Source organism: Physeter macrocephalus, chromosome 11 (assembly GCF_002837175.3).
Source record: "Physeter macrocephalus isolate SW-GA chromosome 11, ASM283717v5, whole genome shotgun sequence".
NCBI lineage: Eukaryota > Metazoa > Chordata > Mammalia > Artiodactyla > Physeteridae > Physeter > Physeter macrocephalus.
Window position 1 is genome coordinate 130,074,244 of NC_041224.1, and position 18,034 is coordinate 130,092,277.

Consider the following 18,034-nt stretch of genomic DNA (forward strand, 5'->3'; position numbering starts at 1 on the left):
CCACATGGGATATCTGTGTTTCCAATCCCCGTAATTATAGACCCTGTGTGGCTAAGATTCCTGGTTTCCAGAGGGGTAACACATCCCCCAGGGAAAAGAGCAAGAGTCTCAAACTCCTGTGACAGTTGCCACCTAGCCACTGTGGGTTCCTTGTGCAAAAGACAAGCAGGCAAGAAAAAGTCACCTTTCAGGCACAGATAATTAACCCTGACTGTTAAGAGAAGGCAAGACTGCTATGAACTCAATGTGAGGGGGGAAGAAGACATCAGGCACCCAGGTGACCCACGTAAGTATCTGTTGATGCTCCCTCCTGATTCTGAAAGCAAACTGACAAATGCAGCAGCTGTGGAAGCAGCCTGAAAAGGGTCTAGAGACCAGGAGCCCAAGCCCTTCAGGGTCGCTCACACCAACCAGCCCATTAGCGTTGCTAGTTGCGGGTAAGGGAGCTCTAGAAAAGGTGGTTAAAAAAGGGATGACGAGTATCAGAGATCAGTAGCAGCAACAGGGGCTGAAGTTTATCCCGCAGACTTTCTTCTTGTATGTGTCCCTAAGACAAGAGGCCTGCTCTCAGAGGACCAGTTCCCAGAAGGGATAAACTTTCATAAGCAAGCAAATATGAACACCACAGGGGTGATGTCTATAAGATGTGATGCGCTGTCCAGAACCCCTTCTGCATGAAGGCATTCATTCCCCCAACGCCCAAGAGTGTTACCTTCTGACTGCTCACAGGTGAGTTCCTCCCAGGACTTGCCTTCAACCGAAGGGAACCTGAGATATGTTGCCCCCTCCCCAGGGGCAGCCCACAGACAGCGATTGGTGGAAAAGGGGATGAAAAGGATTTTTTCTCTATCTGGGACATCTCTGAAGGTCTACCCCAACTTCACAGTACCCCATTTGCTCAGTTTAGGACTCTGCTGTAACTGAATCGCAGCTCAACTTCTCCCCCTGCTGAATTCCGGCTCCCACCCTCTCTTCCAGGGGGTAGTTCCAAGAGTACTCCCTCCGAAACCACCTGCATGTGAATCTGCCTCTCAACCTCTGACAAGCAGACACCTCATTCTGCCTTGATCCATCCTACTAATTCCCATGACCTGGGCCCAACTATTTTCCTGTAATAGCAATAAATTGATTCCAGCTGATTCTGCCTATTTCGGGGCCAATACCATGACCAGACTAACTCACCTGTTCCTCCACATGCAACTTCAAATCCAATCCCCCCAGAGCAGCACACAATAGTATACTGGAAGTTTGCTTTACTGGTTTTCATTTATTTGCTTTATCAAACACTTCCCATTTGTAGAAATGCTGAGTTTTTCATTAATAATGAGAAAACCTCTGCAATGTCATAATTATTGTTGGGAGGATGACAGCTATGTGCAATGAATGAGAAGCAGTCAATAGTTAAGCCACCAGAAAAGATTCTTAGAGCAATTTTAAAATAATCTTTAAAAATATCTAGACTTTACCTTTTGTCACAACTAAAGATATTTAAATAGCATTTTCAAGTTCATAAGAATCTCTATTCCAGCTTTTTTTGACATTTAATTGAATTAATATTAATTGTTAATATTTATAATATCCAATTAAATGATAAACCATAACATACAGATGCATCTTAGGTATATACTTTTACCTAATCATTGAGACACTATCCACCTTCATCCAAAATAGATCATTGCATCCAAGTTATCATAAAATACAAAAATTAGAAGAAAGACATAAAAAGAGGGTTCACTATTTTTTGTAAGTACTCCCAGATATATCATTAAATATGTGAGGTAGGAAAAACATACAATCTATGATTAAACTCTTTTGAACTTTGATTTGACTCATCTCTTACTCTATTCCTTTACAAAGCCTTGCAATTTAATTTGAGATTCTTAGATTGCAAAATACATGATAGCCCACTCCATTTAACAACATTATCACAATTTTCAGTGTGCAGAAAGTCATAGACCACTAGTTTCAACTATCTGGCTTGAGTATGAAGAAGCACTCTTTAGAGAAAAATTCACAAAATCGATGTGTCTCCATATTCTTAAAGAGGTCTGACTTTAAAACACAACAATCACAGCACCCAGTTACACTAAGAATTAATGAATTCCACATTGTGAATTGTGAATGTATAGTGAATTTCAGGGCACTGCTCTTGCAGCCTGACTGAATTAAGAGTTAAAGTTCTAAAGCCTCAACTGCCTCTGAAAATTTGGGGGGTGGTTATCAGTTAAAGAAAACATCATCTGTTTAGAAATGCATGGCATTACAGCTGAATATAATACCTTTCCTGTTCTCGCCTGAAATGGTTTCCTATCGAAGCAGTTTCTGTATCAATCACACAATAGCCAGAATGGTACAGGGTTATACTATATCACACAATAACTACATTCAAAAAGCATAGGAAAAAAATTACTTTTATAGCAGCAAATGCTGTAGCTAAAAGCCTAAAACAAATCACTAAACTGCACTAATTTGTAAGCTTTGAGGTTTGAGGAACTCCCTGGCAGCTAAGAGAAGGGCAGAGCTTGCAATCAACTGTCCTCTTGAGCACAACAAGATTTTCAAGAATAGAAACCCGCTGATACGCTGATATTGTCTCCTCAATTAACTCTGCAAAAAATGCCCAAGCAATACCCAGAGGGAACTCAAGGCAAAAATCAGGCCGAATATCACACTTAACTATCAATCTTACCAAGGCCAGTGATTGTTAATCAGCCTGGGGGAAAATAAAGTAGTACAGTTGACAGTTTATTTTTTTTATGAGCACATGCTTCCTATTTTACATGGAGGAATATAACTGCTTCTGCAGAATATCTAGTAGAGCCATGTCTTCATTTTTACAGGTCACTAATTATGAATATGCTTAAAATATCCTACTAGTCCAAAAATAAATTATACCAGAGAGAGTCCTCAGTATGGGCATTTTGCTTCTAAAAAGAAAAAAAACAACCAAAATTATAAATCATATCTTCTTTTTCCAAGTAAGAAAATTATGATACAAAGTGCTGACATTAGCTACCTATTTATATTTCTCAGGCAAAAAGCTAGAATTTATCACCCAATCTGCATTTCAAATATAGACTGAGACGTCACATACATGGCACAAGATGATCCAGGTAACTTGCATGGCTTCATCATAGTGGGTATAAACACAATATATGAATATAAATTAATAATACATATAAGAATATATACAAATATTTATTTTCATATACACTTCATATGTGATTTCAAATTCAGCCACCGGTAACTATATGGTAGTTATTTAAACTGTATGAGTTTCAGATTTCTCATCTATTTCATTCAAAGATTAGAGTATGACATAATGTATAAAAAACTCCTAGTAGAAGGTGTGATATATAGGAGGCACTTGAAAAATGGCAATTATTCTATGAAAAAATTATGATATCCTATGTTTATTTTTCAATGACAGATGGAAAAAGAGAGCAGATAACCCAAGTTAATTGAATTTGGTTTACAGATATATTTTAGAATCCATACTTGAAGACAGATATGACTCATGCTCTAAATTCCCACTTAAAAAAGAGGAAAGACCAGTATAAAGACGTGGCTAAAAGAGCATGAGGGATGGTCTTTTGAGTATGCAAGTGACACTGGGCTTCAAGTGTATTTATCACTATAGTTCAGGTAAAATAAACTTCACGTGTATTGCTCGTATGCAGCTAAGAAACATTTCTGTCAATTGCAAAGATATAGAAGGAAAAAAGTAATGTGAGTTTCTGAAGGTAATGTTGGAAATTGGTGAACAATACAAACATGAATTATCACAAAAGATATTTAAAAACAAAATGAATGTTAGATAAGAGATTGCATGCCCTGCTGTCAACACTGAATCAGAGTCAGCTTTGCAAGGGAAGCCAAGAAAGCCGTCCAATTCCTCATCTAAAGTTCAGCCGCTACTCCATGAGACCCACTCCATGAATACACAGATACACCCACATATCCACACACTCAGAGACAGTTAATATACATGAATATATATTTTAGAGTATATATATATATATACTATATATACAAATATATATGTGTAGTTTATGTGTAGAAAGATAGATATCTTCTTTACACTTTCTCTGAAACTGGAGAGGTGATTAAACTTAAAAGGTTTCAAAGTACTTCTTTGTATAAGTAAGCTTAGAGAATTAAGGCATTAACAAGTGAGTTTTCAATGCTGACAGAAAATTGAAAACTTAAATGCTTTTTGAAATATCAACTAAAATCATATAATGATAATAGAGTTCAACAGTAAATTATGAAATCACAGGAAGCAGGAAGAAGGCCACTTTTAACCCCAGCTGCTGCAACTAGAGGAATGTTTGTTAGTGAGATACAGAAAATCATCAGAGGATAAGTAGCCTCTGAGTAAAAAGGCTGTGGCCCACTGAGAATTATTCTTGTCTTAGGTAAAGAGGGGAAGTTTCTAAACCCCAATCCTAGCAATATTACAGGGTCAGAATGGAAGAGAGCTGCGCCTCCTTAGGCAATTACACTTAGATGAAGCTACACATGACAAAGTAAGAACAAAATTAGCCCAAGATTGAGGTTTGATTAATTGTGAACTAAGACTGAAAACTTTAATATTAATACAGCATCTCTGTACAAAGAAAGGGTACAGGTAATATAGTCCAGTGTGAAACAGGAACCAAATGAAAAATGTAAGTAAATAAAAGAATGGGGGGAGAATCACAATAATGGTGTAGAATAAGCCATGAAAAAGAACGAACAAGTTCAGAACCAGGATAAAAACAATAAGTATACAACTTCTTGATAATAACTTCACTAATTCTGAAATACTACCAGGATAAGACTGACAACTCAAAAACTACACGTCAGTTAAATCTGTGCATGTCACAGAGTCTACTGTGTGTATATGCTTAAGGTGACATGCTTTTAGCAAAGCCAATATTGTTCATCCCTCGTAGTGGGGAAAATTATTCTCAACTAATAATTTTGTTGCCTGTTTAAACTCTCAAGTAAAGATGACCTTTTGGTTTGGTTACAGAAGTACCTGACCAATATTCCCAACCAATAACTAGCTACTATTCTGACACTCAGAAAACAAGCCTAATGAATTTCTTCCATGTAGTTAGTTATATGAATGGGTATTATTGAGGTGAATTACTTTCACCCTCAAAAAATAGAAAATAAGTGTTTACCAAGGATAATTAAAATCCATTATATATAAAAATGCTTTCTTATATATGTAGCTGTTACAGTGTAATGGTGAATAAGGTCCCAGCCTTTTCAGTTAATTATATAGATTTTTTTTTAATAATTAGGTAACTAGGTGGGAAACAGTCATTTTGGTCACTTTGGGACCAAATACACAATAAACTTGTGATAGTCCCACTTAATGATTTATTCTCATTTTCTCTGGTTTTATTTTTAAATTATCAATGACTTGTAGTCTTACAAATATATTCCTATTTGTATCATTTTTAGATTAGTCTCGAAATGGCAGGACATTTGAGACTATTCTCACTCCTTGATACAAAAGCAAGATTTATACATATATTTGAACACACACATATATAAATATACTCATGGTCATAAGGTTTAGGTGACACTGTCGCTGGAGCTCTTAAATGAGGGGGGATACCAGCTCCCCACCCCCACCATTAAGGAGCAAAAGGAAAAACTCCAGGGTTATATGGATTGAGAGAAGGAGACTAGCCTGAGGGTCAATACCAACCACATGTGCATACAAGATGCAATATCAAATGGCATTTTCATGCACATATTAATATTACATATACTATTTAAAAATATACCACTTGACTTATTTTTCTGATAGACGGATGGGAATTATTTTTTCCAGAAAAAAATTACTTGCTACCTGTTACTTCCAAGCCCCTTACTCTGTTCTGAGAACAAAATGGCACTCCTACAAGGAGGTCCAATTGTTGGACCACCTGAGTATACTTTTTTAAGAAGATAAAGGACACTTGCTATGCAGTCTCCCTCTACTCCAGATATAAAAATGCAACCAGACTTGTTTATTCTTGCTGTTATTTACATTTTCTCTGTATAACAGCCCACTTTCCGAAGAGTTTATTAGATATGGAAACTGAGGGATAAAGAGATGAAGATTTTTTTTTTGCTTCTGGTCATGGAGTAGAGCAGCAGGTGAACAAGAAGAAAGCCCAAGTTCCCCAACAGTTTTCAACCACATTATGCTGCCTTGCACAAGAATAAAAAAAATAAATAATGAAAGCACATACCTCTTTTCATAAAGGCAACACATTCATCTCAGTGGCTGTACATTTGTAAAGAACAACATGATTCTAGACCCACAGTCCACTGCTTCTAAGTAGCAGGCACTCTTAAAAAGGCTTTGAAAAGTCTTTGACCTTAACTCCAAAAGGAGCTGCTATGTAAGTTCAAAGCTTCCCAAGTTTTCATAGAACTGGGGAGGGCTCAGTATCCTACAGGAACTTTAGAGACAACTGTCTTAACGCCTGATGAGCAGGTCAGATGGCTCCAAATTGCACACACACAAACCTAGGAACTTGGTAGACATAAATATCTGAGCAAGTTCCAGAGTGTCACACAGTCAAATTTATTTCGCAGACTTACAGACTTTGGGGGAGAGCGAGTTACCAACGGTTAATGATGGATACATCTTTCTAGTTGGGACAAACTTTGGAGAAATTGCTTAGGCTTAATACTAGACACGTACTGCAGGGTTATTTTCCTTTCTGCCCTATTATTCCTGCAGCTGGGATCTGTGCTTAGCACTGGCCTATCCTCCCTCTTTATCTATATTACAACAACCTACTTTCAAGACTCAAATCATGACGTACCAGCTTTTTCAAGTTTCCTCCAGCCATGGCAGCTCTCAATGCTCTCTCATCTTGCACTAATATTTGTATATTTCTCATAGTCTTATTTTGTTTGTTTTTCCATTTGGCTTTATCTTCTTAACTAGTAAACTCTTTGAGTTCACAGCTCTTACTACTTAGTTACATGTTTAATCCATAGAAGTTATACCTTAATTTGCTGACTGAAGTTACCAGAACTTACCCACAATCTGACCAGAATCTGTGTACAATTCCTACTGAAAATTTCTGAAAAGTTGCATATCTTCCTCAGAGTTTTATATCCTTCTCAGGAGACTCATGGGAGCCTCCCCATCTTCAGTAGGAAGTGGACCCAAGGCAAGGCCTGGAACAAATTCATAGCTCCACTCAGAAATAACAGAGAGAATGCCCCAATGTTTAATCTGTGCCTATCTCTCCTTAAGTACAATCAATTGGCAGGTAGGATAATCTGGTCCACTGGGACCATAGGCTCTGTTTAAGAATTCCTCATCTTTCTATCTTTCCCTTTCAGGAGAACAGAAAAATCTCGCTGAAGTTGTCATTCAGTGAAATCGCAGACATTTTTTTTCTTCCTCTGTTTGACACACATGAACAAAGTTCTATTTACTTCAGAAAAAAAATAGTTTGCTGTTTTGCTATTACTTAAAGGACAGATATATTTTTCGAATGGCCTTTTCAGGCCAGCATTTGATTTCCTACTCACCTCATTGAGATTTCAATGCCCTTTGTGCTGTCCTTTAAGACTGTGGGAGGGACTTCCCTGGTGGCGCAGTGGTGGCGCGTCCGCCTGCCGATGCAGGGGAACCGGGTTCGCGCCCCGGTCTGGGAGGATCCCACATGCCGCGGAGCGGCTGGGCCCGTGTGCCGTGGCCGCTGGGCCTGCGCGTCCGGAGCCTGTGTTCCGCGACGGGAGAAGCCACAGCGGAGGGAGGCCCGCATACCACAAAAAAAAAAAAAAAAAAGACTGTGGGAGGTCTAGCTATGAACCAACCTTTCCTCTTTCAGACATAATATGTTTCCCTTTCCACAGAATCACTCCATTATTTTTATCCCTCCCATTCTTATTCCAACAAAACAGGACAAGAAATATGCTGCTTGCGGATATGGTAACATGTCACATATTCGACCCCACCTGCCAACCACACAATAGTCCTTGGTATAGTTTTGACGGGAAGCGCAAGAAACTGATGTCTCCTATTTTTATGTAAGGTTATAGAGGTAGCATACGAAAAGACAGAAAGAAAAGTTAAATCATAATTTCTAATACCTTTGCTCCTACCAAAATATGTCTTTAATTGGTAAATTTATAGTAAATGTGTAATAGCCAAAAAAAATGTTCCTATCATTTGAAATCCTTTTCTATGACTGTGAACTCCTGGGGAAAGTATGATTTAGATTATGAAATGGAAATCATCTTTCTTACTGAATTCAATCAATTACATCAACAGGAAAGGAAATAAGTGTTTTAAAACACAAGATAGAAATAGTATCTTGGAAATAGTATCTTGGCATTAGTATCTTGGAAAAGTAGTAAGAAACCAATATAAGAGAGCTTAATTGGGATCAGTTCAAGGTCATATAAGTTAAGAAAAAAATGGAATTGTACTGGTATAAAATGGGAAATAACTAAGTGCATGATCCAATAATGGAGATGAGGGATTTTAGCAAGGTGACAAAAAAATATCCATCCAGTGAATAAGCCTGGATTGTGGAAAAAAGAGTTGTGAAAGAAATCTCACGAATAGGATAGGACCACCATCAGACTAGCATAATAGAAAGCCATTGTGTCATAAATCAGTGAGATGATTTAATGCCATCGTAAAGTCTCTTCTGACTTTATGGTTTTACAGGGCCAAAAGTTTATTAATTGGATTTGAAAATAAAAATAGGATACAGTGGCCTATAAATGAAATCATTTATTCATTTTGCTCTAAGTAATATTTTTACATTGACAGTCACTGAAGCAAAGAAATGAAATTTCATTTTGAGGGACTATTCAGTTAAGGCAATTACAGTGAAGCTAAAAACGTTCACCCTATTCATATTTGAAATGCATTCAATATAATACTTTGCTTGTCCTTCCAAAATAGCCAAAAGGGAAAGTAAGATCTTCCCCCAATTCAACTGGGAGCTGATAGCACATTCCTTTAGTTCACTGCAGCTGCCAAGAGCTCAGTTCCAGGACTAGGCGGGTGTTAACTGACTCTTTGCCTTTGACTTTGTGGGTTTCGAGTCTTGAGCCCAACTCTTCCAAGACTCTTCCCAAAGCATGAGGACCAGGACAGAGAACATGAGTGATGAATTATCTCAATAGCTGGAAAGCAACCCAAGATCACGGTTCCTAACACTGTGTTAAGACATAAACTGAACCCACAGGCTCATGCTATTAGTTGCATCCCATGAGCCCTACCCCAATCACATTAAAACAGTACATTTTAAAAGAATACAGAAGATATTTTTTCCAGAAAACCTGTTTCTCAAAGTAGGTTTAAGGTGGTTTGCCTTACAAAACAAAAACTAAAATAATTTTACAATATCAATAAGAAGAGCTGGTATCAGAGACAATAAAATTAAGCCAAAATAATGAAGATCATGAAAAATGCCTTCCTTGAATTTCTTTTATGACATCTATTCACCCTCACTGATTTGTTCTCCAGAAAATGATTCCTTAGGCTTAATGTTCAACCTGCTCAATCTAAAGTACTTAATAGCCAGCCCACTTAGGGGCTTCCCAGGGACAAACAGGACATGAGCAAGTAACACTGTATAAAATAATCTGCTTATTTGTCATGTGAATTCTCAGTAACACGACCAGTAAGGACAACCTTGAATGTACAAAAATAATCTCAAGATACAAAAGACAGCCCACTTTTCCTGTGATGGTGACCAAAGTGGTGATGATCCAAGGTGCGCGCATGTGTGTGTGTGTTCTCGCGTGCACATAGGGACAGTGGGGTGAGGAGTGGGAAGAGAGAAGGCTAAAGCTAATTGCATATGACAGAGCTTCAGATTTACCTTTTTTTAGCAACACTCATTAAAGTCATCTCCCACAGGCTAACACCCTAAATATGTGTTCAGTCAAAAGCAGAATCTGATCACAGGGTTTCTCCATACTCAAACAGGACAAAAATCACAATTCAATGCACCTTGGGATAATTTTGCTGTGAGGATGGAAACATCCTGGGACTGGATGTAATGGTCAACTGACCTTCCAGAGCACTCTTATCCCTTTGGGTCAATCTGTACATTTAGATTCAACCCACTGACAGTCTGAAAGATCTTCCAGATCCTTCCTGTCTACCTTATCCCCTGGTTCTCAATTCCACCAAGACTTTTCTGTCATCTACTGCCTGGGGTGTCATTCTTAAAATTTATGAGACTAATTGATATTACTTGAATTGAGAGAATATAGCTTGCTAATTTGTCATACACATGTGTTGATAAACTTATTCTATTTATTGCTTCTAGCACATCCTGCAAGCTATTTATGGGCAGTACATTAATTATTTTAGGACATCAACTCATTGGTAGATTTGGCTCTTATTAAAAACTATTTAGACATAGACTTTTATTTTGTTTTTCAATTGCAGTGGGGATTTGTCCTGTGCTAATGCAGTTATAATCTTTTATTAGCCTCCTTGGAAATTAAGGGTATAATAGGTCAGAAGTAAAAATACAGTGTGTGTCAATGCAGCAGTTTTTTCCTTTTTAAGCAAGACAACTGTGAAGTTTATAGGAGATATGATTCTCAAAATTATGTAATTATCAACAGGTTCTCTAAAAAACACAGTTAAACATCCACAGAATAACTTACAAAGAAAACTTTCAAAACTAGGAAAATACTTTGGATCACTCAGCTCTAAGTATTGCAGTCATATACACCTAGCTGGGGTTTACATAGTGACCCTTGACGCTATGTTTAATCAGTTATCCTAAACGTAATGCAATGGGTTTAGTGCAACAAAATTAACAATGCCAAAAATGGATACCAGTTCACTGTTCTTTAATGACTTTTTGGTTTTCAGTGACGTTTAATATAGTAAAAAGAAAATTAAAATAAAACTTTAAACTTCCAAGATTATTTTGAGGAAAAAGCTTGAATATCAAAAAATTTTTTTAATTCAAGAAGGGAGAATATAAAAACTTAAGAAAATTGATTTTTAAAACTACACAGGGAATTCCCTGCTGGTCCTGTGGTTAGGACTCCACGCTTTCACTGCCATGGCCCCGGGTTCAATCCCTGGTTGGGGAACTAAGATCCCACAAGCTTCATGGCATGGCCAAAAAAAAATTTATTAAAAAAAATTTAAAAATAAAAACTACACAAATATAGATATCTACAGGGAAAAATGCCATTTTTAAAAAGTGTTTTTTAATGACATCAGAATCATTGGTGGAGGGTAGACAGGCAGATATAAATCAGAAGATAATCTCCCTTACCCAAATGCCACATATACACAAATCTCATCTACTGTGCAGCAAGTCTGCTAAGCAGTATTCCCAGATAAATGACAGTTAAGTCCCTAGGTCTATAGCAGAAACTTTTATACTTAAGTAGTACACATGGTACCAAGCTGATCAAACACAACAGGAAGAAGATTACAGTAACTCAAGAAAATATAATCTATATATTAAAACAAATAGTCTCAATTACTTAAAAACATCTGAATTTCATGCTCAGAATTTTCCAGGCTAGCAGTAGAAGAATGAAGGGCTGACTAGCTATTTCAAGGAAGAAAGGTTACAATGATATATTTCTAAATCATGTAATTAGTTTTAGGCTACAGTGAAGTGATTTTGTCTGAATTACCGATAAAATAATGTTATTTTCTCTTGAACTTAGCTACTAGAAAACAATATTAAGAAATAATACTTTGTGCATAGCACGAATGGTTTTACATCTGGCAAACACAGGCAAATAAAGGGTGACAGGGATACAGACTTATGCTAGCAAAGTTCCTATCTAGGTCTTTGAAGTCTCTGTTTATAATTGCACTGCTTATTTTTAGTTAATCAATTTCCAGACTCCTCATGTAAAATGTTCAAAACACACTTTATAATCTTACACTAACTCTTATGTCTACATCCTTCTTACAATAATCAATATTTTATACCTAAATAAAAATAAAATCTTCTCTTCCCCATAAATGCTTCCACACACACAAAAAAATAATAAAACTACTTCAGGTTAAGAAAGGTCACGGTTTACAAAGTCAAAGCAATGAAATGTGAAGTTTTATCAGTGGTTCTCAGACTTTAGCACGCATCCTAATCATCACCTGAGGTGAAAAACACAAAATGTGGATCCCACACTCTGAATTTCTGATTTAGAAATCCTGGGAGGGGTCAGAGAATTTGCATTCCTAACAAGTTCCCAGGTGATGCTGATACTGAAGGTTACAGATTCCCACTTTGAGAATCTAACTTCTGTGATTTGTAAGACATACTTGAAAAGTAATATATAAATATATTTTTTCACCCACCTGATAGCTATGACATTTATAAAGACTAGTGATGCTAATTTTCAAACAAAGCCAATTCTACTCCTAGCTAAGTGACTAATAACCACATCAATAGTAAAAGGAAAAAAAAAAACCACCTTCACAAGGATCAGCTCAGTAGCAGAAATGCCTCCCCCCTTATTGTTAAGCAGCGTGGCCCAGGACTGTTTTGATGCAATTGTTCTCTACTTGTCTCCACTCCTACATCTTACACTTTCCCACCACCCAGCATGAGACTTGCCAGGACAAACAATCTGAATGACAAACAGTGACAGAAAAATGGAACCCTTTCTAATCCAGACAGTTCCAGAACATCCCCTACCCCCCACCCCGATTTTTCTCACTTCTCATTATCTCCTACACACACACACACACACACACACACACACACACACACACACACTTAAAAACAAAACCAAAAAAACCACTCTTTTTATTTGGGCTAATCTGAACCAATAGGAGAGAAATAAAGACTTGGACAAGCAGAGTTCAGACTCACACTAGGGAACAGCTCGCCTGCCGAGAAGGTTCCATTTTATCTGCAGCATTCCTCCGTCCCTAGAACCCCAGCCACTCTCAGCTGCGGGACACCAGAGTCCAGCAGAAGTCAAAACAGCACTAAATGAATTCCTGCTCTGCGCAAGGCCTCACCTCCTGCCATCAGCCAAGCGGTTTAAGCCACGAGGTTCAAGACCTCAGCATCTCTCCTACACACACCAGCAGCAGCGGTACCAGCAGCACCACCACCACCCAGAAAGCTCTCTTTCATTTGGGAAAGAGGGAGTGAGGCGAGAGGGGAAATTAAGATGCTTAGAGGCGGGAGAAAGTGAAGGTCTCTTGGCCAGAGCCAAGGAGGGAAGTCGGAAGACAGGCAAGGGGAGTGGCCGATGAGGCGAAGCAGAGCCCAGTGCTCGCCGCTCCTGACCCTCTCCCCACCCTCCCCAGCACCGCTCAGCCCTGGACAAGACACCGCGGAGAGAGTAAAGGCGGACCTCCCGCCTCGGTTCCCAAACACCTGCCCACTGCGCACTCCACGTTCCCAGAGTTTGAGAACTCAAGGTCCCCTTGCATCCGCGCCCACTCCCAAGTCACTTCTAGGGTCTGCGCTTCCACGAACACTCATGCCCTTTGCCCGGGGCAGCCGGTGCCTAGCACTGCAGCGCTGGGGTCCCAACCCCGAGGGAGACCAAAGGCGGGCTGCCAAATTTCCAGCACACAGTTTCTCTGGATGTCGGCCCTAGCCTGGGAGCTGTAGGTGAGTCTCCGCCTGCTGTCCCCTCAAGGGCTGTTCTCCTAACCTTCCCACCATACCTCGAGAACACAAAAGTTATTTTTCCTTTGTAGCACCGCCTGCTTATCCCAGGAGAAGACTCACATTTGAGCCAGAGGGTGTGTGTGTGTGTGTGTGTGTGTGTATCTTTCAGTCCTGAAAACCAAGGGTGCCAACTGCTGACAGGCGAAGGAACCTGGATTGGCTCTTAAGGACTTAAAAACATCCGAATTAACACGTTCACCCTTCTCTCCATCCTAACCCTCCCAGCCCTGCGTTTTCCGGAGAACTGAGATTATGTTCCTGTTGCAGTGAGCTAGCGTCCTGCCCCGGAGCCGAGACGCGCAGACTTGGCCGTCCGTTCATTCATGCATTTGCTCATCCATTCACATAAACATGTCCCTTCATTGTGTCTGGCACCGAGAATCTTGCCTGCTATTTTTCCCCTCCCCAAGTCAGTGCTCATGGCAATGGTTGGTGCAGAACGCAACTCGACTGTCAACCCACTTCCTGAGCCGGAAAATCAAGTCAAGTAGGCATTCAACTCTCCCCACGCCCCCCAAAAAAAGGAAAAGGAAAAGAGAAGGCTGAGAGACGGGGCGGAGAGGAATGAGGAGCTCATTGGGGTCACATTCGAAGCTTCCCTTGGGAGGAAACCGCGGCACCGACACCAAGGCATGCAAGGAGCCAAATCATTATTAAATCAAAGACTGTTAGAGCTCGGGTCCCCAGAGGGGATAAATCAAGTGCAAAGCCACTTATTCGCACGAGTGCTGGGCTGCCGGCTCGACACAACTCCGAGCCCGAGCCGAGGCGCTGGGAGAGCGGCTCGCAGCCCGACTCGCAGCGCGCTCGCCGCCTCCTTATCGCTCCCAATAACGTGATGAAGTGGAAATCAAAAGCCACGCCGGGAGGGGCCCCGGAACGGCGCGAGTCGTGCATTTTCGCTCACCAGCCTATCTTCCCTAAGAATCGCAAGGTCACAATAGCGTCGCGATTCCACTCACCGTACACTCCTTGGCCAGAGATCCCCTCCAGGAGGACTGTCAGCAGCCACACGAGACCGTACACTAAATCCATCTTCACGTGAACATGAACATATCCAGCCCAGGGGGGACGCAGCAGGACCTTCTGGAGGCCGGCAGCCAGCCGGGCGCGCTCCGCTCGCTCCCCAGCCGAGCCGAGGTGCCCGGGAACCGCTCGCGGAAGAGGGAAGCGCAGTCCGTCCGTCTTTCCCCGGCGGCGGCCGTGAGCGGAGCGCAGGAGCCCCGCACACCCCACACTCATGCACACACACACACACACACACACACACACACACACACACACTCCCACAACACAATACCCTGACACAGACTCACACGCACGCCTCACTCACACTGGGCGCCTGGAAAAATCGCAGACGCCGGGGAGGAGCAGGGGGCGTGATGGGAAGCGGAGCCGGGAGGCGAAGTGTTCTTCAGGGGAGCGGGCTGGAGTCTCCGCGGCGGCGGCGGCGGCGGCGGCGGCGCGCTGGGCCGGCGGCGGGTGCTGGCGAGGGGCCGGGTGTGCCGAGCGGTGCGAGCCTGACGCGGGCAGCCAGGGAGCAGGAAGTGGCCTCTGCCTCGGGGCACCGAGCAGGGGCTTTCTCGCTTGGGTTCGCCTTTACAAAGTAACTCGCGAAGGTCCCCGGAGGAGCGTCAAGCGGCGGCAGCGGCCCGCCCGCCCGCAGTCCGGAGCCCCCAGCCCTGCTGTCTTGCCTTCCCCCATTCCATCAGTTGCCATTGCAACGCCAATCCTGTTACACGATACAGGCTCGCATCGCCGAGCGGGGAGAGGAGGAAGAGGAGGAGGAGGAGGAAGAGGAGGAGTGGGGCTAGGGGGACGGGGGTGGGGAGGAAGGAAAGGGAGGAGGGGCAAGAAGGGGGAGAGGGACCGACAGGGTGCAGAGTGTGAGTCTGGAGCTTTCTCGGGCACCAGCCTCAGCCGCCGCCGCCGCCGCCGCCGCGGCCACCTCCACAGTTCTCCAAAATAGCCTTTAGCGCCACGCCAGCGAAGAGGGGGCTCAGGCCGGCCGCACCAATTCCGGGAGCCGAAAGCAGAGTCCAGGCACCGTCACTTGCAAGAGACGGAGAATAACAAGCAGAGATAGGATCGCACACACGTCTACGCGTGCCCACCGGCACCACGCGTGCCCACCGGCACCGCGCGCGTCCTCTTCGCTTCCGCGCTGCCCCCGCCAGGTGGAGGGGTGGGGGCGGCCGGGACAGGCGGGAGTTTAGAGGAGGGCGCCACAGAAGGGGTTCCCCGCCTGGGCTAATGTAGTGCTGGCATCCGGAGATGAACGCGGTAGCGGCCGCCTGAGAAGGACACCGGCTGCGTGGCCGCCGTTCGGGCCCCAGCTGCGGCGGAGGTGCCCGGGCCGGGCGGCGAAGCGCCGAGGGCTAGACGCCGGCCGGAATCCTTGGGTGTGCGCGGGGGTGCGCGCCGCGGAGGCGGAAAGGAGGAGGAGGGCGAAGCCAAGAGCGGGGCTGCGGGGCTGCCGAGCTGCCGGGCTGCCGGAGAGGAAGGCTGTGTGTGGTCACGTTGTGCGCTACGTGCTGAGAGCGCGAGCTTCTAGCCGCAGCCGGGCGACGTCAAAGCCGGGTGCGCGGCTCAGTCGCCTGCCTCCGCGCCTCCTCCTCACTCTGCCTTCCTGTGTCAGCCGTGGAACTCATCTGTATGGACAGTGCAGAGAGGCTCCGCGAGGCCGATGGCATCCGGCCTCTAGCCTTCAGGCTTCCCCGCGAGCCCCCCGTCCCCCCAACCTCCCGGAGCTGCGCGTCCTCGGACACCGGTTATCGTTTCCGATGCCGCTGTTGGCGTTTGCACGCGGAAGGGCCAGCTACCACCTTAGACCCCGGGTAATTACAGGACACACCATCCCCTCCCCGCCGCCCAGGGTCTCCCAGGATCCGTTCCGCTTGACTAGAGGGCAGAATCGGCCACAGCACTTGGAAACAGCATCGTTTCTTCCCCATTTCTGTCCTTTTAAATGGAAATATGGTCATCACAGCAGTGAAAGCTCTAGGGGGGAAACACTAAGAGTTCAGAGCTTAGTATATTTAATATGCAATGTCTCCTACTAAAGTTAACCGCTTTGAAAATCTTTTCTCTTTTGTGACAGGCTCTCGAGGAGCTTAAGAAATTCATAGTTACAAAAGGATTAGAAAATGCAAAGCATCCATAATTTACATTGGAACTAGTGTAGAAATAGTCCACCGAAGATTTATAGGGGAAAACTGGTAATATAAGTAGTGGTTTCTGATTTGTCTCTGTAGCCACAAAAATTAGTGCTTCCTGCGCGCAATCCACTTTGTCGAATATGTTCTTCACTCTTCAAACAACATATGGATAGGGAAGTGATTAAAATAGCTAAAAACGTGCATTTATACTTGTGTTAAAAAAAAGTAATTGCTATGGAAAATCTGGAGCATAGTATTCATTTATCTGCTCCCATAATAGACTGGTATAACACACGGCAGGTCCCTTTCCCTCTGCTACGCCTAGGAGGGGCAGGAGGGGGTGGTGTTACCTCCGACCACTAATAAATGAATAGTCCCCATTGTTTCCACCAAAGTCCTTTTCCTCACTTAAGTGAATTACGCATACTATCCTTACAGGGTGTGATCTACTGCTTACGCTCTGGGTTTACAAGGTAAGAGGACCAATGTTGATAAGGTCCCAAAGGATGCCTCAGCGTTGAGGACCGCTTCTTTATGAAATGTCACTTTCACATAGTAGATGGAATTAAGTATCCCTGTAGAAGCAAAACTCAATGTCTGGCATTTTTGAAGAAGAATGAGTGAAGTTCACTCACTGGTCAGCTGTGAGGGGAATTGTCTTATGTTTCAGGAAATTAGTCCTTTAAAAGTAGATAATTCCTGCATACAGCAGAACAGCAGCTTCAAGGACCAGTAAAGTGCAACTCCTCTCTCAGATGGCAGCTCAGACTGTGTCTTGTCCATGAGGCACTTCCAGATTTTGGCCACTCATGTTCTGAGATAGTACTTCACCTGTATATTTGTACTGTCCTTTTTTTTTGACTTTTATTTATGGAACCATAGGCTCTTTGAGTGATTTCAGGACTCTACACTGAAATATTTTATTATCCTAAAAAGTCAGTGTATCATGTTAACAAAGTAACCCAGACTAAGTCAGTATCTCTAAGAGGGATTACTGTGCTTAACCTGCCACATTAGGACTTAAGCTTCAGGAGCTCAGGGCCCTTCTTTTCCATGTAATGCACACCTCTGCCTAGGTAAGGACCAAACACCCATGGAGCCCTCAGCATTCCTGAATAAAATATTTGGAGCTTGTAGAGAACTTAGAGAACCCAGTCATTTTACAATTTACTTCAGTTGAGGAAACCACCAGGTATGTCTACTCTGGGCCAGGTCTTGTTCTGG

At 42.7% G+C, this 18,034-nt stretch overlaps 1 protein-coding gene across 1 annotated transcript in view; it reads right to left on the reverse strand.

Annotated features, from left to right (window-relative positions):
* The window catches only part of MDGA2 (MAM domain containing glycosylphosphatidylinositol anchor 2), an 835,318-nt gene extending 820,259 nt beyond the window's left edge, over window positions 1-15,059 (reverse strand). The window contains exon 1 of the mRNA XM_024118322.3: window positions 14,615-15,059. Coding sequence (XP_023974090.1) covers window positions 14,615-14,894 — 280 coding nt within the window. The 5' untranslated portion in view covers window positions 14,895-15,059. The remainder of the gene's footprint in view (window positions 1-14,614) is intronic.
* Between the last annotated feature and the right edge of the window lie 2,975 nt (window positions 15,060-18,034).